The 21,276-nt window shown below is 38.5% G+C and overlaps 1 protein-coding gene across 2 annotated transcripts in view; it reads right to left on the bottom strand.

Moving 5' to 3' along the window:
* Positions 1–21,276, bottom strand: part of NSF (N-ethylmaleimide sensitive factor, vesicle fusing ATPase) — a 148,783-nt gene that overhangs the window by 81,987 nt on the left and 45,520 nt on the right. For both annotated transcript variants that reach the window (XM_059378751.1, XM_059378750.1), the window contains exons 6-8: positions 19,418–19,525; positions 18,868–18,943; positions 16,036–16,191 (exon numbers count right to left, since the gene is read on the bottom strand). In XM_059378751.1, the coding sequence (XP_059234734.1) occupies positions 16,036–16,191; positions 18,868–18,943; positions 19,418–19,525 (340 nt within the window). The remainder of the gene's footprint in view (positions 1–16,035; positions 16,192–18,867; positions 18,944–19,417; positions 19,526–21,276) is intronic.

The raw sequence follows: 21,276 nt of genomic DNA, 5'->3' as shown, positions 1-21,276 counted from the left end.
TGCTCTGATGTTCACTGGAGCCTGTTAAAATGCAGATTTTCAGGCATCACTCCTAGAAATCTGAACTCATTAAGTCGGAAGCAGAGCTGAGGAAGGAGACCAGTTACTAAGCTCCCTGCCCAACCCCTGCTCCACTCCACGAGGGTAATGCAGACCACAGGACACAGAACCATTCACACTTAAAACTGACACTATGTTAAGTCACTTTCTAAGAGTTCTGAGGTTTTTATTTTATTTAGTGTATATGTTCTACGGCTTTAATTAAATCGTAAGCTGAGAAGGAAACATTTTTTTATTCCTTGAAAAGCTGTACCTGTAGAATAGCAAAGAACTATTCTAAGAAGATAAGTTATCAAGAATAAATGTAAGATTTTTGTAGTTAAGTACAGCTAGGGGGGTGTGGTTTTGTGAGAGATGATTTTGGGGTTTTACCCAATAGTAATTCAATGTGCTATAGAATCCAAGATAGAATGCAGATGTCAAAAATGTTAATGCAATTCCAACATGCATTAAAAGAAGACTGAGATTTTGAACAAAGGATGGAGAGTTCTGGTCTATTTTAGAACAGGGGAGACACTTGAGGACATCACTGATTTCTGGGTTTCACAACTTAAGGAGAATATAAACAAATGCTAAAGTACAGAGAACAGTGAATAGGATGGTAACAGGCTGAAAATAAATTATAAAAATATTGGCTGGAGGAGCCCACCAAGCTGGGGGATTTAACTTAGGAAAAAGATGAATCCTGCAGGACTTCAGGATAGAACAGCTCTCTTCATATGCCTTAAGCACTTGCACAATGAAGGAGAAGCATCCTTGTTCTATGTGGTCTTAGTAGGGAGAACTAGAGCTTGTAGGAGCTCAAGGATATACATCTCACCTTAACATAAGGAAGACTAACATGAATGGGTGTCCAAAAACTGGCACGCAACATTCAAAGAGAATGATTCCCCTGTCACTGCAGGAATCTAAGCTTAGACTAAAGAACTCGACATTTAGCAAAAATAGGAGAGAAAAACTCAAACAAAAGTGTACAAACTAAATGACATTTAAGATCCCTTGCAATGCTGAGATCCTGTAACTCCCACAATATTCTCTGACAGAACCAGCTAGTTTTGCAAAGACAATGAGCTTTGAAATAAATATTCCAGGAAAGAAAAAAGAGACTAAAGGCTGGGAAGATAATAAGGGGCTACTGCTTATGTTCACATATAATTTACTGAAGCTATTAAAAAAATAAAAATAAAAAAGGAATGATCCAAAAAATGAAGCAGAAAAAAATTAGGAGTATTCAATAGTGGATTTGAAAAATGCATGCACACACATACAGCTAAGTGATTTTTGACAAAAGAACAAAGGAGATACAGTGAAGCAAAGATTGTCTTTTCAAAAAATGGTGCTGGAACAACTAGACATCCACATGCAAAAAAAAAAAAAAAAAAGGAATCCAGACATGGACCTCACACCCTTCACAAAAAACTAAAGCAGGGGCACCTGGGTGGCTCAGTGGGTTAAGTCTCTGCCTTTGGCTCAGGTCATGATCTCAGGGTCCTGGGATGGAGCCCCACATCCAGCTCTCTGCTCAGCAGTGAGCTTGCTTTCTCCCCTCCCCCCCCTACTTGTGATCTCTGTCAAATAAATAAATAAAAATTTAAAAAAAAGGATGCAAAATGGATCCCAGAGTTACATGTAAAACTCCAAAACAGTACAACTCCTAAAAGACAACATAGGGGAAAAAAATGGGGAAAAAACCTAGATGATACTGGGTATGGCGCTGGTTTTTTAGATACAACACCAAAGGCATGATCCGTGGGAAAAATATCTGGTAAGCTGGAATTTGTTAAAATTGAAAACTGCTCTGTGAAAGACTACGTCAGGAGAATGGGAAGACAAGCCCCGGACTGGGAGAAAATACTTGCAAGAGACACACGTGATGAAGCACCGAAATATACCAAGAACTCTTAAAATTCAAAAATAAGAAAACAACCCAAATTAATAATGGGCCAAAGATGTTAATAGACACTTCACCAAACAGGATATACAGACAGCAAATAAGCATATGAAAAGATGCCCTACATCATATGTCATCAGGGAAATGCAAATTAAAGCAACAAAATACCACTACACACCTATTAAAATGGCCCAAATCCATGAGATTGACAACACCAAATGCTGATGAGGATATGGAACACAGGAACTCTCATTTGTTGCTAGTGGACATACAACATGGCACAGCCATTCTGGAAGACAGCTTCTTACAATACTAAACCTACTCCTCTATGACCCAGCAATTACACTCCTTGGTGCTCAACAAAATGGTTGAAAACTTACTGTCCACACCAAAACCTGTACACAGATGTTTACGGGAGCTTTATTCATAATTATTAATAAATACCCAAACTTGGAAGCAAATGTTCCAGAAACATTTCTGTATCTAGTCGATTTGCGCCCTTTTTACTAATGAGGAAACTACACTAATGAGTCACACAGTCAGTCAATGACAAATCTAAGACCAGGCTCCCAAACTCTTGACCTTGCCCATTAGTTTCCTGGTAAACCATTAGAGTTCTGACATTTCTCTCTCTCTTCCAGAGAACCTATTTAGTGATTGATTTCATCTATAACATTTTGACTTTTCAAGAAGGAACTCTAAATTTAGTAGTGCATGAGAAAAGTTTACATTTGGGAATGCTCTTTGATTCCGCAATTCTACTTGCAGGAATTTATCCCAAATAAATACGGACATGTAAAAAAACATTTAGCTTCAGGGGTTACTATCACAACACAGTGTATAATAGTGAAAAAGTAAATATAATTGATACGTCTAACTGTAGTGGGCTGATGACATTTTCATTCTATAAAATAAAAAAAGTATAGAATATTTAAGAAAAACTTCACTGAGTGGAGGAAAAGAGGTTACAAAACAGTAAAATACATTTTTCCCCCTCCATGCATACATATATACACATGGGTATATATATATCCAAAGCAAAAACTAACAATATACTCCAGATATTAATAACAGTTTTCAAGTTTTTTTTTCTTTTACACTAATTATCTTTTTATTCATGTGTATTTTTGAAATAATAAACACGTATTTCTATAATTAAAAGAACTAATAAAAGTATTTTTATAAACAGAAATCTTAGATCTGAGAGATCTAGAAGACCCTATCAAAGCTGGGAAGATGATGAGCAGATTTAAAAAAAATAAATAAAAGTACTATCTCTGGAATCTCCAGGCCCACCAGAAAACCTGAAGTGATCTAAAGGCAGGATGGAATTTTCTGAATCAAATTCAGACTTCAAAAAATACTGAAGTTTATTCTAGAGAATAGGAAGTATAGTTTCACATCCAAGTTGTGAAATCTGGACTTAAAAAGCTCAGTAATAAATCAAGTTATTTTCAATGGCTGAATCAAGAAGCCGAAAGGGTACCAGGCTGGGAGCAAGGCAAATTGGATTCTAGCCCCCCTTCCTGTGACTGTAGCTTAAATAAGCTGCTTACTCTTCTGGGGCCCCAATGTCCTCTACAAATCTACAAGCCAAGAATGACATGAACAAAAATCAGTGTTTCTCAAAACTGATGTTTCCTTGCAACCTTATCTTCATGTATGCCTAAATAAGTTTAAGTAAATTTGGAAAATTTGGGACTAGATAATTTCTAAGGTCTCCTACTCTAACCTGGTCTAATTCTGATTTAGATATATAGCTATCTTAATGTACTTAAATCTACTATATTTACAGATACACGGTCTACTTGTGGTTATCTCAGAGAGAGGAGTATTAGATAATCCAAAGCGGGTGACAATCCTTTTGAGCAAATGTCATACCTTGACAGCAGCAATAGAGAACAGAAAGCAAAGAGGCTACAAGCGAAAGGGGGCAAAATACTGTCTGAGAAAGGACTGGAAAATTAAGGTAATAAAAGTAAATAAGGTCTTTTATTCTGTTTCTAGCTATCCTTCTAGATGATCTTTTCCTTCAAATTCTTACATGAGTTGTCAAAAACAGAATTATTCAACTTACAAGTTCAACCCATTCAACTTAATAAAAATTCGCTTTTAGATAAAATGAAGACAAGGATTTAATCTTTTGTCTACAGTGAAAAACTATCATCCTTCTCTCCTCGTGAGGACACAGTATCCCACCTGGAACCATTCCACTTATAAGACAAATCTGAATTTTGGACATGTGAGTTCTGTCATTTATTAGCACATCTTGGCAACCTTTTCCACCCAGAGAAAGAAGAGCTTACAGAGAATCTGTAACTCAAGCAAAGGGCATCTTCTCTATCTCCCTTGGTCTAAGCTCATCACAGCCACAACTGTTGCCTAAATAAGGAGTTACAGAAGAAGCCAAGTAATCATGTGGCCAACAGAAAAGCAAAAAAGAATCAATCAATAGAAGTCTTGTAGAAAAAGTTCAGCAACACAGGAAAAGTGTCAGGCAAAAAAGTAGCTGTGGATCAGCATAGAGATGTCCCTGGAATGCACTAATAAGCAGCAGTCTAGATAATTCTGCGTATATCTGAGATTTGACTGAATGTATCTGTGTGGCTTGCCAGCATTCTAATTATAGGTTTATCCTGTAGTAACCATTCATTATCAAAAGGCTCTTAAGTCTTGCTAAGTTTTCTCCCTCATGACAGGATTCTAGGTCGATTTTTTAAAAATCAAAGCACTTCCAAAAAAAATTACATCATTGTGGATAAGTTCGAGTAAATACATGTATAAACGGTAGAGAAGTTCAAGCTACAGATGTATGTATATTTATATATCAATTTTCAGTCACTCTGGAATAGGAACAGAACTCAAACTATCACCTGCCCAGAGAAAAGATACTATGTGAGAGCCTGAGGTGTTAATGAAGAAGTCAAAGCCACATGTACGGGAAATCTTTTGAGTGCTGAATACATTACCTACAGTAACTTTCAATGTCAAATTTTACACCATTAAGAAAATGGTATATGGCAGGGATTTACTGCCGTCTACTCTAACTTCTTTGAAAAACCTGAAAGAACATTGTGTTATTTAAAAAACAAAGCAAAACCCACATTTCTTGCAGGTTCTTTAAAAAAATTATAAACATATAATCAAAGGTATATTGGTCCAAGTAACAAGTCATATGGAACTCTAAGAAAAGTCTCGTTAGAATCACGGTAGAAGTACTCTCACGGTAGAAATACTCTTAGAAATAATCCTGTGTTAAGTTCTGGGCAGCTTTTTGCTAACATTATCCCTAATTCTTTCTTCCACCTCCCTTCCTCCAGTATCCTATCAAGATAGTCTTTTTTCTAAGTCAGTATTCACATGTAAGAAACTGACAAGATTTATACAAGTCGTAGAGCATTTACCAACTCCTCTATGATGGAATGTGATAAAAAGTAAATATAAATCAGCCAAAGTATGAGTTCACAAATAAAGAAAAAATATTTCTAAGTGTCCCCTTGACTACCTTATCAACAAACACTATTCAAAATAGGCAATTACCAAACATTATAAGAGGATAATCTAAGGCGTTAACTACCTTCAACAGCAACAAAAGTTTAAGATAAGGAAACAGATCTATAAACATTTGACTAAAGGCAATGATTAAAGATTTTTGCCTCTTACAGAGCTGTAAGAGTACCTTAGGCAACGGAATCATCACACCAACCAGCCACCTCTATGGAGTGTTTGATAGTGAGGATGAACAGGAGTGGGATAAAAAGATGGTGAAAGGCACCCAGGGGTACAGAGGAAAGGGACAGTAGCGTGACCCATCAGAGGAACTGGAATAGGACAGGCTGGCTGGAACCCAGGGCATGGGGGAGCGACAAAGGCTGCAGGAAGAGGGGAAGTTAGGCAGGGGCCAGGACACATAGGGTTTATAAACCAAGCAGAGAGCTAAGGAGAGTTTTAACCAGTGGAGTGACAGGATCAGACTTGACTTTTCATAAAAACCGCTCCAGCTACACTGTGAAGAATGGACTGGAGAACAGCAAGGCTGAAGGCCTGCGGAGCCATGCAGGCAAGGGGTCCTGATGAAGGGAATGGCAGGGTGGTGCGGGGACGGACAGACTGGACAGGTCTGAGATCGTGAGAAACTGTAGCACTGACTGGGAAGAGGAAGGGAGGAAGAGAGGAGTTCAAGAAGGGGCCCACTTTTTTGGCTAGAGCACTGCCTGAGACAGAAAACGGGAGCAGAAGCACGTTTAGAGAGGATGGCGCGGGCAGCTGAATACATTCAATTTTGAACTTATTTGTGTGATCATGAGATAGACAACAGGTTATACTGATAAAAATCCGGAGCTTTAAACAGACGGAGATAAAATATGCATATTTGAGAGTCGATGGCATAAAGATACTAACTGCAGCTATGGAAATGGATGTGATAAATTCTACACAGAACAATCTCAGAGTGAGGAAAGAGATCTAAGACAGACTCCTGAAGAACGCCAGCATTTTTAAAGGACACACACACAACCCCCCAATACAGACAGCCAGAGGTAGACGGAAAATCAGAAACCCTTGGAGTGAGAGAAACCAAGTAAAAAGGATATTTCAAGAAAGAGTGGTCTAAATAAATAAAATCTTAAAAAAAAAAAAAAAAAAAAAAAAGGTGGCACCTGGGTGGCTCAGTAGGTTAAGCCTCTGCCTTCAGCTCAGGTCCTGATCTCAGGGTCCTGGGATCGAGTCCCCATTGGGCTCTCTGCTTGGCCAGGAGCCTGCTTCCTCCTCTCTCTCTCCGCCTGCCTCTCTGCCTATTTGTGATCTCTCTCTGTCAAATAAATAAATAAAATCTTTAAAAAAATAAAAGAAAAGAAAGAGTGGTCAACGGAGATTGAACTAGCCTTCCTAAATACAAGTATCAGTAAATCTTTCTGTCTTCAATTCAGGTTCTAGCTTCTCCTCATGGTAATGAAAAGATATGCAATGATATTCTCCAATCCCCCCAAACTAGGTCCTCCTGGTTTTCTCATTTCTAACATTTGCTCAGTGAGACCTGACTCCTCCCCTCCAACTCTTGTCACCCACAATCAGTTATCACCAAATTCTGCCAATCTCATCTCTGTAACACGTTTTGTGTTTTTTCTTCCTGTTCCATCTCTACTGCCACCACCCCAATCCAGGTTTTGAGGACCACACAAATGGAGAATCTACTGGTCTCCCAAGCTACGCAGTCTTCCACCTCTTCTCTAGAGTAATCCATTCACACAGAATAACCAATTAACTATTCTAAAACATTCACTTCATCTTATTCCACTGCTAAAAATTCTCCAATGATTCCTCATTATAATCATTTGTTCAGAAATTTCATTCATTTAGGGGCGCATGGCTGGCTCATTGGTAGATCATGCAACTCTTGACTTGGGGTTGTGAGTTCGAGTCCCACATTGCATGCAGAGTTACTTAAAAATAAAATCTTTTTTAAAAAGTTTCATTCAGGGACGCCTGGGTGGCTCAGTGGGTTAAAGCCTCTGCCTTTGGCTCAGGTCATGATCCCAGGGTCCTGGGATCGAGCCCCGCATCGGGCTCTCTGCTCAGCAGGGAGCCTGCTTCCTCCTCTCTCTCTGCCTGTCTCTCTGCCTCCTTGTGATTTCTGTCTGTCAAATAAATAAATAAATCTTTAAAAAATAAAAAAATAAAAAGTTTCATTCATTTAGCAGATATTTACGTAGGGCAATACTTCTCAAACTATCTTAAGGCCCAGTTTTTTTCCTTCAAAGTTTCTAATCAATATTTTTGCAAAATACAATAAAAACATTGTGCTAATATAAAATTGTTTTAAAAAAAAAAAGTTTCTAAAGCCTTATTCTCAGTTTCAATATTTATCTCATCTTGGACTGGTAACAATGGTTCACAGTCCAGCAATGGTCTGTAGGCCACATTCCAAACAGCCCTGATATTGATAACACATTGCTAAAAAGACGCTATGACTGTGCCTCCAAAGGTCTTAGAGCAGTGGTTCTCAATGCAGGGCAATTCTGACATTCAGGTGAAATACTTTCGATCACTACACAGAGGGAAGGAAGCAGGGAACTACTGGCATTGAGTGGATAAAGGCCAGAGACAGTGCTAAACAGCCTACAACAAACAGGACCAGGCCTTTCTCCCAACAAAGAATTATCCAAAATGTCAAAAATGCTGAGGTTGAGAAACTCCCCCTTATGAGTGTAATACAAATGAAAAAGTATAGGGTATTAAGAAGAGAGCTACACTTTAAGTATATACAAGGTACGGAGGAAGCATAGAAGAAGCACCTGAGTCTGTCCTGAAGGTCAAAGAGGTTTAGTATTTACAAAAAAAAGAGAACGAGAGAGAGAGAAGTCCTCATCTCCCAATTCATCACTTTCCACATACAACCCCAATCTAACTTCTAAATCTAATTTCCTGCTTCTTCCAACAACAGCTCTGCTAGACTGGTCTAAGCTGTGAATTCTACACCTTGCTGAGTCTGTCGCTCTTCCCAGCACATGGACAACCGTCCTTTTTTCCTCCTATCCAAATTCATTCAGCATTCAGGGCCTCATTCAAGCTCCACATCCTCCATGAAGTCTTCAGGGATTCTCTCTCCTAAAATTGCTATAGGACTTTTCACTATACCGCTCGTTTGGCACTTTACCATATACTAACTTCTGATATCACTTGTTAGGTTATGGTGCTTAACTTCTAAGTGATTATTTAATTTTAGCATTAATGTTTCATCTCTGAGTTCACTTAAGACAAAGCTTCCAGATACACCCATAGCAATCACTTCATTCCCGTATTAATGATACCATAGGTACCGAAAAACACACGAAGAAAGTGGACTAGACTTATTAGTAAGTATTAGATAGACACTACAGTCCTACAACCAATGCTTTATGTCGTTGAGCTCATGATAATTCGAATGGATCTGGTTACTAGAAACATAGTTTATTTATAAAACCTTAGTGTTGGGACGCCTGGGTGGCTTAGTTGATTGGATGACTGCCTATGGCTCAGGTCATGATCCTGGAGCCCTGGGATCGAGTCCCACATCGGGCTCCCAGCTCCATGGGGAGTCTGCTTCTCTCTCTGACCTTCTCCTCGCTCATGCTCTCTCTCACTGTCTCTCTCTCAAGTAAATAAATAAAATCTTTAAAAAAAATAAAATAAAACCTTAGTGTTACAGAAACTTCCTTCCCTCTCATACACTGAGCACTTATACTTCTTCTCCAGGCCAAGAGAAGTCCACCGATTTTTGTCATATGTAAGTCCCAGAAAATCTGCCAGAAATAAGAAAATTTAAAAATCTCAATTGGGACAGTTTCTCTGTTCAAATTTTAAAACCCAAACAGATGAAGAGATCTTTACATTTTTCGTCAATACTCTCCTGCCGTATTTGGAAATACTCTCAGATTTCCAAAATCTGAGATTTTGGAAAAGGCCACTAATCTCAAAAAGAACAAGGGTAAGAGGAAAGGGGGTGAGCAGGAGACAGAAGAGAAGGAGGAGGAACAGGGAGAAAGAGGAAGATGAAGAGAGGCTGGAAAAGTTTAAACAGTTAGAAAGTTGTCTTATCTGATACCTAAATGCAGAAGTCTGACATCCGCAGTGTATTTTCTGAATGCTTAATTATACTGGTGTGTGGGCAATGGCGGGGGGCATGAGGCCAGACCTACAGACCTTCAGGGTTTCGGTTAACTCCTCTCTTCTGTCCCACCCTCCTAGGCTGTCATGTCTAAGTTCCCAGAACCTTTCTATATGGAAAACTTGGCAAATTTCTTTGAGAATTAATTAAGGGAGAAAGGAAAAAGTGGCACTTATTTACTCATTATAAAACCTTCTTTGACCTAAACTTCAGGACTTCCTTGACTCCCTGATTCTTTCCATCTCTCCAGTACCCGGAGAGACAGCTGAGAAATCAGAATTTGGAACCAGACGTCCTACTTCCAACCACAGCTCAGCCACTTACTTGCTGGACAAACTTAGTAAGTCACTTCCTTCTCCTCCTTCAAGGGTTCCTGAATCAAGAGAACCAAGTTCTAGTCCTAGTTCTGCCTGTGACTTGCCTAGTGATCTTGGGCCATAGTTTCTGCATCTGCAAAGGGAAGCCAAGGGCTTACACTAGATCACCAAGGGCGATTTTGCCCCCCAAGGGCCATGTTGGCAGTCTTTGGAGATATTTGTGATTCTCACCACTAGGAGTAGGGAGAGAGCCACTGGCATCTAGTAGGCAGAGGCCAGAGATGCCGCTAAACATCCTACAATGCACAGGACAGTCAGTGCCTCACACCCAATAATGATCAGGCCCCAAAATGTCTATGATGCCACAGCTGAAAAACCCTCACCTCTAACTCCCTCAAAAACCACCTCAGAAGCCCCAAGAAGTGGGGTTGAGAAGGCCCATTTTAGCAGCTTTATAGGACAGGCTTTCATGACAAAAGAACAATGTAAGTGTTAAGTGTACAGCCGCTGAGGCCAGACTGCCTGGGTTCAAATCTGACTCCCTAGTTATACGTCTTGGACTAGTCACTCAACCTTTTGAGATTCAGTTCCCTTCTCCATATGGGGGTGATCCAGTACCTATCCGATAAGGTTGTTGTGAGAATTAAATAAGTCAACCTATGTAAAGCAGTTAGATCAGCACCTGGCACTACAGGAGCATTAGCCACCGTTGTCATCGACGTCATCACCGCCAATCTCAACACGGGAGTAACAAGGGAAGAAATACCTACCACTTTACGTCAGGAGTTGCAGGAGCTGGATTCCTTGGCAGAAAGGTGTAAGGACCGAGCAAACTCAAGCACAGGTCCTCACACATCACAATGTCTGCTCTCCCTCAAGTCCCTGTGTCCCACGCTCTCCCCTCTTAGGCTTCCACAGCTGAGTAAAGGCCCAGATGCAAATGCAGGGAGTACAGACTACTTATACCCATTAATATAAGGCAGAAAAGTAACAGGAGGAAGTAGTTTGTTACATATCAGGAAACCGGTTTTCTCTTTTCAGTGGAAAAGGACAGGTGCTTCTGACTCCCCTCTGTCAAGGGCTTCCACCAAAGTCCGGGGCGGGGGGGGATCCCCTTACCCCTGTGCTCTTCTCCACGGAAACCTCATGAAGGACATGGGACACACCTGTTCTCACGTTCCCTTGCTTTGCTGACAGTGAAGCCACCACAAAAAAGAGCCTGTGAAACAAGGCTTTTGGTTGTTTTCTTAACTGCACAAGTAGAAATCTAAGATCACAGTAAAACATTCAGATGCAGAAGTACAGAGAGTAAAAGAACAAAAATCTCCCTGTATTTTCCAACCTAACTTCCCTTCCACATAAGTAAACAATTTTTTTTCAATTTAATGCATTTTACTTTCAGTTTTATATATATATATATATTATATCTTATTAAGACATCTCTATATAGTAGCAGCTGTAGCATTTTAAGACCCATTTCGCTGTGTTCAATAGCAAGGCTAAGAGCATGCAGCGTAGTTTAATTACTTCCTTACTGCTGGCCATTTAGGTTCAAACTTAGACTAGTGACTCAATTATGGACACGTAACTGACCTGGAGTTTCCAACAAACCTAATCCATTAGCTTCAACTCAACAGACAGCTCTGCCTCCTCGAAAGATTTATTTCTAGGAGTTTATCTATTAATAAAAAATGCTGACTGAATTTACATATGGTTTGACTCTGAGATATGAGACAGCTACATTTTTTCTGCTCCAATATAAGTAAATTTCACGTACAAAATTAAAACCAATAAAAGAATTAATTCAAGGTTAAAAATTCCAACTTATTTTTTAAAAAGCACCTATAATATTTTCTTAGGGTGTTTGCTTTAGCTCTAAATCCTGTTCTAGAGATTTTTGGAAATCACATGGTCATAAGCCATTTCTTCTTCTAGTTTAAAAAAAAAAAAAAACTTGACAAATTTCCCAACATAAAGTTGGAATTAGTAAATTAGTAAGTTATTACTGCTTCATATTCAAGCATCATCTATAAGTACTTGGTGGTAAAGCAGAAGAGGGAAGTTTTGCATCTCTAACTAGTGAGCCACTGCTTTCTTTTCCTTTCTTAATAAATTACAGGCAGACTTGAACAGATGTCAGGTTGGCATTCAAAACCTAAAATATAGCTGAAAAGCAAGTTATGACTAATACAAGGAAAAAAAGATGAATGTCAGAAAGCTTCATTTTTTTTTTCTTTTTTTTCAATTTTCAGATAAGCTCTTTAGCCTTAGGGCTCCTTTTACAGAGCCCTGGAGTTCGGCTAGATGTCTTAACCCCCATTTAAATTGCAATCTCCCCTCATGAGTGGGGGTGTGAAAATGCATCTTAAGAGTGTCAGTGTTTATGTTAATCTGAGCAAGAACTCTCGCTCTCCCCAATATGGCGCATACAAAACCTCAGTGCCCTTTCTTCCACGTATTTTATTTGCACTGTTCTTGGCGTGTGAAAGATGTCTGCCTGCCACTGAGAGGCTCCTTATCTTCTCGGCGCTCTACGCCTTAGAGTAACTGCAGTTCCCCTTACGGTATCAGAAAAGAGTTGCTTTCCTCTAGAATTTCAAAAGAAATCTTAAAATACAGATTGAACATGGGCTTAGAGAGGGAGGCCTGGAGAAAGGGGACCAAAAGGAGTCTGCTTCCAAGAAAGGAGGGGGCACAAAAGCTCACAGAGGCTCTCTTCCCCACTAGGTGGCCTGGATCTCGGCAAGGTATAGCGCCCCCGAAAGGCAGTGTGAGGCTGGAGGCCTTCAGTCTGCACACCAGTTCCTTCCAGCTGTAAGATGGGTAACTTCTGCCAAAGCCCCTTTCCTTGGCTACATGTAAACCCAGTCCCAAAACGACATCAAGAGGTGCTAATTCTTTAACAATCATTCCACTGTCCTTTGAAGAGGATTTTTTGGTGGGTCTTTTTGTCTTGGCATTTACAGCTTACAGGTAATTGGAGAGATGCTGAAAAATGAAGTTTCTTTACAGAATGTCTAGCTTTGCCAACAAAAGAGCCACGACAAGAACTGAGGTACTTGATCAATTAATGACCCACAACACTCTCCATAAAACCGCCTGCCAGGGAGAAAAGCACAGTGACTGAACACAAGTACACACGCTGCCACCTGACTGAGCTCGAGGACCGCCATCGGCTGCTGAGGTCATTCACTGTGACTTAGAGACACAGGTTTGTGACGCCCACGCCTCTACCCTGGGACTCGGACGGAGCTCCTAGGACACTGACTGCATGTGCGTGACCTTACCTGACCTCGAACGTTCCTGTGACACTGTGCGCCTCTGGTCAGCCCTTTGGTCTTCATACCCCTCACCAGCAACAGTTTGCACATTTCTAAACTACATCCTCAATGGTGAAAAGGAACATGAAGTTTTATGGGCAAAAGGAAAGAACTCTTACCTAGAAGCAAAATTGTCACTCATGAACACAATGAGAGAAAAGAATTATAAACTGATCACTCTGTGAACTTGCAACTTTGATATACGGGTAAAGAGATCCATTTAGTTAAGATTCCTACTAACAAAGCAGACATAACTCTAGACTCCATGGTAAACACCACCATTTGGTCTCAAGCCAAAGGAAAAAAGTTCTCTGCTTAACACAAAACAAAACAGCTCCATAAATTATTCTTTTCTAATCACTATTTTTTCAATTTTAACTGATTTAAACAATCATACCCAGTGTCTAATCAGATCCCCAAACCACAGATGTTTAGCTATTTAGTTAATAAAGAGTGAGGAAAAAATTAGACAATTTTGTTCCCACCTGGCAGAGTAAAAGAACATAAGTATATATAAAAGGAACTTGCACAGGGGCATTTTATATTCTATCCAAATGTAGCAATCTGTAGTTTTATATACCTTTACCAAAGCCTAATGGGAATTTTATAACTATACTGTTCTTAGACTGTAATGAGGTATTCTACTATGTAATTCTCCCAAAATTCAAAGGAAAAAAGAAGACTCTAATGGAAAACAGGGAAAGACACATGTATAGCAAGAGATTTATTTCCCAGCCATTTTACTATAAAAATGAGCTTTAGGACACTGACAATCTTCATTCAGAATAAAGAAAATAATGCCTTTCAATTTAGCCCAAAAGCAAAAGTAGTTTTATACTTTTTGTCTTTTAAATCAAATTGGTAGCATGTATCTTGACAGCAAAAAGCCATAAAGATAAAAAAAAATTATTTAAAGAACAGAATTCATTTTTTGTCCAATTAGTGTAAAAGTATTAGAAAAATAAGTCCACAAAAAAGGTTCTAGATAGTAGCCCTCACAAACAAAATTCAAATCCATGGTTCTTAGTCAAAAAACATGATGACAAAAAAACAAAACAAAACATGATGACAATAACAAAAAGCCAACTACTATAATTTAACTAATTTCAATATGACTGCAGAAACACAGATTAAATTCACTCAAAAATTCCAAATCTGTTTTGATTGAATTCCAAGCTCTCCAACAGCTGGCAAAGTCACAAGTTGACCAATATGAGTTTTGCTCCTTTTTGTATCATCTACCCAACTGCAGACAGAGACCCTAATGAGCAGGGTTTGCATAATGCACAAACAGAAAATGCATATCTAAATAAGTGAATCCTTGATCGCTTCCAAAAACTGTGAGAAAATATTTATAATGCAGCTTATAGCAGAAGCCATTATTTTTCTACTTGTTGGCTGGATAATATAAATGTTCGAAGAAACAGAATCATTAGACTCTGCACAGAGCTCAGTCGTGAAAACCAGTGAAAAATGTGCCATAAGAATAACAGAACATTTAAAATCAACCTTTTATCTCTCCTGATACCCAAAATATATGCAAACAATATTTCCATGTCTTGATCAAAAAGCTTTATGGACTTACGGTGCTTCAAAATACACAGTACCAAGATAGTGAATTACCACATTTTTTACTGTGTTCCAAATTAAAATTCTGTTTTTTATGGACTTGGCCTTTGTTATCTTTCAGATAAAAAAAGTCTGTTATTGCCATCTCAAGGTGTATAAAACTCAGGTGATGAGGGTCTCTGTCATTTTCTCTTAATCCAACTCCAAACTCGACCTTTACCCAGAGAACAGGTGTGTGCTGTGCCTGTAATTTATCAGAGTGAAGGGCCAGGCAGAAAGGCTACCAACAATAGGTGGCTAATAGAACCAAGCACTTAGTGCCTAGAAAGCAGTTCTTTTCCCGACCATACTTTTATCTGCCAGTAGCAATGGAAAGATAAAGAATGATGGAGGTGAAGGGAGAAATATATTCATATTCCTTCAGGTTTTTTTAAGATACTGTTTTTATACTAACAGTCTGCCAGAAGCGATTATGTTATAAATTCCTTTCTCAGAAATTCTGTTGCACACATTCCAATTCAACCTATGATATGGATATGAAAACAGTCATGACAGCATTTCCACTATGGCAAATCAAGCCACTTCACACAACGATAAATTAAATAAACCTTCAAGAAGGAAATGATAAATGAAAATAGCACATTTCGTTATATGCCAACTATATGGAAACTCCCATGTATATCCTGCATTTGTCTTCTTGGATCAAACTTATCTAATTGAAAAACGTGCCAAGAATCCATTTACTAGGTATGAAGATGTACTAATCGGGTAATACAACAGCACAATAAAAAGAGGCCGTAGCTAACATAAGAACAATGCCCACAGTCTAACAGATAATGACGATGCAGCAGCGTAAATCTTAGACCCACAGTGGCTCTTTAGAGTCCAGTGAAATTCCTAAATGTGTCTTATAGAAAAACATTCATAAATAAATAAATAAAATGAAATTCCTAAATATGTCCATACACATATTTAAATTAATAAATAAATTAATAAGATAAAGTAGCCACAAATATTTCTAGTTCCCCCAACACTAAAATGTAATTTTAAATATTCTAAGACTTCAAAAAATTTTTTGAACATTTTTTTAAAAGAAAAAATTAGAACACAAAAATACACTAGCATGTCTGAAAAATAATTTCAAAATGTTATTTAAAAAAAACACTTCATGGTATTCTTTTCTTTTTTTTTAAACAATACAAGATTTTATCAAATTTTCCTTTTTAAACTCACCCATCTGCTCCACAATCTCTGGAGGAAATACTCGGGACGCAAACGCTCGTCGAAAAATATCTGAAAACTCCTTGTCCAGACCTCCTATTCCCATTTTTTCAAAGTTCCAGTCAGGATTGATGATAGATTGGCGATTTTCCTTGGTTTTCGCTTTGCCTATGTCAAACAAAGGTAATCAAATGTGAAACAAGAATTTCATGACTAGGTGAAAAAAGACAGAAATCGCTGGGCGCTCTTAATGCATAAAGAGAAGCTATCCTATACAAAGATGAACATGCTTTTAGCTGGTTTTCTAATTAGAAGAATGAGTTTTGCTATGTTAACTAGTTGTGTGGACCCACTCAGGGCCAGTAAAACATTTCTAAAATGTCTAAACTCATGCAGTAGTCCATCTGTAATCAATCCGTGGAGACTGGTCTTATTAACCTCTAATCCTAACCAAGTTAACTAACTCGGCTGATGAAAGCAAACACCATGTGTACATCTGATGAAGACAACACTAGTTGCTAGAAATGCAACTGAAATCTAGCAATCCCTCAAGGTTCCTGAAGCAAGTAGATTTCAAAATACATGTATTTATCTAGATTAAGTTTATAAACCCCTAGCCTGAAAAGATGCACTGAGTAAGTCTGATGTCATTTGTTTTTTCCCCCACTTGCACACAGAAGTCTAAAATTATCCTAAGGTCTTAATGATTTCAAAATTAACATTTCCTAATTTTCAAAGATAAAAACGATCTAACTTAAATGTCATAGTGCCACCTAAAGTAACTCAAGAGAACCACATTAGCCATCTCAAAAACAATAAAAGTGCCTTAATACACTCTACGATAAACAAAAAATAAAGTGATACAGTTTTTTTTTAATTAGGGAAGAAAACGTCACATTAGAAAAAGTTTACCTAGTTGGTGATTTTATGGTTAGGGTTTTGTGGACTCATTTCCTTTATGAAGCTATGAAAAATATATTTCTTACACTCTACTGCCCTCTTGTGGGCATGTTAAATCAATACACAATTTTATTTATCAATGGAAAAAAGCCCATCAATCTCACCTTTGCAAAACTTAGAAATACCCACATTGTATGAAAGTCATGCAACTCCCTTAAGATAAGATACCTTAACAAATGGTGTATGAAAGGTGTGTGAAATACAAAGAAATCATTTCAGAAATGTACTGGATCAATAATAGGAGATTCTGAAAAATCTGATCTCCATAAGACAACATACATAATCATTAAAAATTATATTGTTGAGGTGTATTAAGAGGCTTGAAATATGTTAAGCAACAAAATGAATTATAAAACATTATGAAAATAAAATAAAATTTTAAGATTTTAGAGTGTGTGAGTTGTTCTTGAGTGAATATCAGTAATTTATAAAACAAATATTTTATTGCAAAATTAAGAAAAAAACAGTAAAGAGGGAATGATAATTTATGGATCAATAAAAAAGGTCACATATTTGAAAGTGAATAACCTTGGAAATAATGGTATGCAACCAGTGAAAATCCTCTGCTTTGTACTTGGGAAGACATCAGCATAGTGAAAATCACCCTGAATCGGAATTACCATACAGGCATCATCATTCTGGTTGAGTTACTTTTCTTAGAGTCCAGTCTGCGTTACCTAACAGACAAGAGTAGGACTGAGCTATGAATCTGTGGAAAGACTTTCCTTACCTGCACATTCACCATTTAACTCAGTCACTAATAGAAATGATGCTAATGTCATATTTAACACACCACCAAGTGAGGGGCAGTCTACAAATAACTAACCAGTTCCCAATGTGCATACAGACACGTTATGCACCAAGGTGTATGAAGACAGTGGAAGCCTAAGGAACTGTCAGGGACCAGAGAAGACTATGGAAACTAAACAACTAAATGCAATGTGAGATTCTGAATCAGATCCTAGAACAGAAAGGACATACTAAAAAAACTAGTGAAACCCAAATAAAATCTGTAGTTTAGTTAGTAGCGACATAGCCATGTTAACTTAGTTTGGGTAACTGTACTATGATTATTTGAGATGTTAACACCAAAGAAGCTGGCGAAACATACAGGACCTCTCTGAACTATTTCTGCAAATCTTCCGTAAGCCTGAACTGATCTCAAAAATAGAAGTTTAGAAATTAGGGGCAACTGGGTGGCTAACTGTCAGTTGGCTAACTGCCTTCAGCTCAGGTCATGATCCCTGGGTCCTGGGATCGAGGCCCACACCCGGCTTCCTGCTCAGTAGGGGAGTCTGCTTCTCTCCCTCTCCGTCTGCTCCTTCTTGTGTGCTCTCCCAAATAAATAAATAAAATCTTAAAAAAAAAAGTTTAAAATTAATTTTATTCTGTATTTTCTTCCAGATTTTTAGTGTGATTACTAGGAATTTAAAAATTACACATAGAGCCCACATTCTGTTTTTAATGGACAATGATGACCTAGTGAAGGTTTAAACTTTATTTTTTTAAAGATTTATTTATTTAATTATTTGAGAGAAAGAGAGAGAGCGAGCCCAAGCAGGGGAAGCAGGAAACAGAGGCGGAGAGAGAAGCAGGCTCCCTGTGGAGCAGAGAGCCTGGTGCAGGGCTCGATCCCAGGGCCCAGGGATCATGACCTGAGCTGAAGGCAGATGAGTAACTAACTGAGCCACCAGGTGCCCCAAACTTTTTATCTGTATTGGCACATCAGACAGTGATGAAATACTGCGTGATTTCGTGATAACCCTTCTCAACAGAGGTGCCCTGATTCTCCTCCCAGACTTGAAAATCACAGTAGCTGAGTCACATATGATAACAGAGATCGTCCCACTTTATTCAGACTTTTCTAAAAATTGCAAATCTTACCAATAAGATTAAGTGATGAATTTTCTGCTTTTTCAAATGCAACTTGACTGTTTCCAACAACCAGTCCTACTTCAATCTATATAGAAAGACAATAATTAGTAGTTAGCCTAAGAATGAACTTCTGGACTTCTCATAGCAAGGCCAAAAATGAAGGGAAAGTAAGATCTCTTTGAGCAAAGCAAGTCTTCCAAACTATCATCTAAATTCCCTTCATTTTTGTCCTAACCACCTTCTACTATTTCTACTTAATTTCAATGCATGTATCTTTTGAAAATGCCTGACTTACAGTTATTATTTACGTACAATAATTATCTGCATTCAACCAGATTACAAGTACACATACAAACTTCAAATTACTATTAAGTCTGCAATTAAGTGTAATTCACACTATATTTTGATAAGTGTTAGCTATAAAAGCAATGTTTTCTCCCTACTACCTAAAAAGAAAGAGTACATACAATGAAAGAAAACACTGAGCATGAGAATGGCTAGAAATGTTAAATTAATCTTCGCAATTCACATCACAGTGATTATTAGAAATAAAACATACCTTCTGTCTTTTACCTGTCGCAGGCTCTCCCTTCAAGATGCTAGGATCCATGGCTTCAATGTCCTTTACCAGCAAACCAAAAAGCTTTTCGTTGAAGCTAAACACAAGCTATGTCGAAAAGAGATAAGGGGAGAAAAATCACTTCGTGATATAATGGCGGGATTCTCACATCATCACCAGTGTTTTCCAAATGCAGGGAAGGCAGCTTTCTTCTGTATATCCCTCTCGAATCTGCTCCACAGGCAAACGACTCACACAGGCAATGAGAGGAAAAGGGAACTAACACTGGCTATCTTCATGTGCCAAACAAACACTACAGGATGTCCTATACTTAACAGTTACGAACTCTCTTGGAAACAGGTAGTCTTCCTCAGTCTTACTAGCAGGGGAGCTGAGATCCAGAGATGGCCTAAGCAACAGAAGCCAGAGTCCTAGTCAATGACAGTGCCAGGATTCAAGCGTGGGTCCTGGGTCCATAACTCGAAGATTCATGCCTTTCTACCACCAATACAAATCCCTGCCATACCAGTTCACAGACAGCTTCTCAATGCTCATTCATTCACCGAGTATTTACTGAGCGCCTTCTACAACCTAGGCCCTCTCTGCTGGGATGTACGATAACGACAGCAGGCAAAGCTGACCGCCAATCCTGCCACTACTCATCACTACAAATGGGAATCGATACAAGAACAGTGATTTGGAGTGAGATATTTATTTCTTCTCTGCATTATGGAGGATTTTTCTCTCATGGGTTTATAGACATCTGCATGTTACTGGGTTTTAAATGATTACAAATACCAAAGCATCTTATATTAAAGTAGTAATGTTAAAGGAAAAGGTAAAAAAAAATGACGTTTAGGTAAGCAATTTCAGCATCATTATTCATCAAAAAGTATAGGGGTCCAGAAGGAGTACAGCACAGCTCAAAAAGCAATGGACAGGTGGTCACCAAATGATCAGCGGACTGTCACCTGGGGGAACCTCCCCGGACCATCTAATCTCAAGCAGCAACCATGCTGGTTCTCCAGCACATTGTCTCATTTTACTTACATGAAAATACTTAACAGTGCATGGCAGTTCTTGCTTTTTTTTTTTTTTTTTGTCTTTCCCAACTAGAAAGTAAGCTCTGTAAGAATAGGAAATAAAGTGTATTTTGTTCTGAGCTGCTAAGACTAAAATAGTAGCTGAAACATACTAGGTTATCCAGTAAGTATTTGTTCAATTAATTAACTGTTTGGTTAACTAATGGGTTCTTGTCTCAGCTATGGCTGTGGCTGTGTAGCCATGGGCAAATCATTTACCTTCTCTGAATTTAAAAATTACTCATTTGCAAAATGAGGAGGTTAGACAAGATAACCTCTGAGTGGGGGAAAAAAAAGATAAACTCTGAGGTTCATCCCAATTCTAATACTCTTAAAAATAATAATAAATGCAGGGACACCTGGGTGGCTCAGTGGGTTAAAGCCTCTGCCTTTGGCTCAGGTCATGATCTCAGGGTCCTGGGATTGAGCCCTGCATTGGGCTCTCTGCTCAGCAGGGAGCCTGCTTCCCTCCCTCTCTCTGCCTGCCTCTGCCTACTTGTGATCTCTGTCTGTCAAATAAATAAATAAAATCTTTAAAAAAATAAAAAAAATATAAATGCACTATAACCCTTTTCTATCACTGGCTCAGTTTCACTTGTGAAAGTTTGATTATAATAACATAGGGATTATCCAGATGCCTGGTCTTGTTCTTCCAGATTTATGCCATTACACTTAGATGAGAGAATCCAAAGAAGTGACACTCCTTTCATCCAAAAGCTAGTTCTTTCTACCACTTCTCTCACTGCCTGTTCTGCATACTCCCCCAGAGGACAGCCT

The sequence above is a fragment of the Mustela nigripes genome, chromosome 16 (assembly GCF_022355385.1).
Source record: "Mustela nigripes isolate SB6536 chromosome 16, MUSNIG.SB6536, whole genome shotgun sequence".
NCBI classification, from domain to species: domain Eukaryota; kingdom Metazoa; phylum Chordata; class Mammalia; order Carnivora; family Mustelidae; genus Mustela; species Mustela nigripes.
This window is presented reverse-complemented; position numbering and strand designations above follow the sequence as displayed.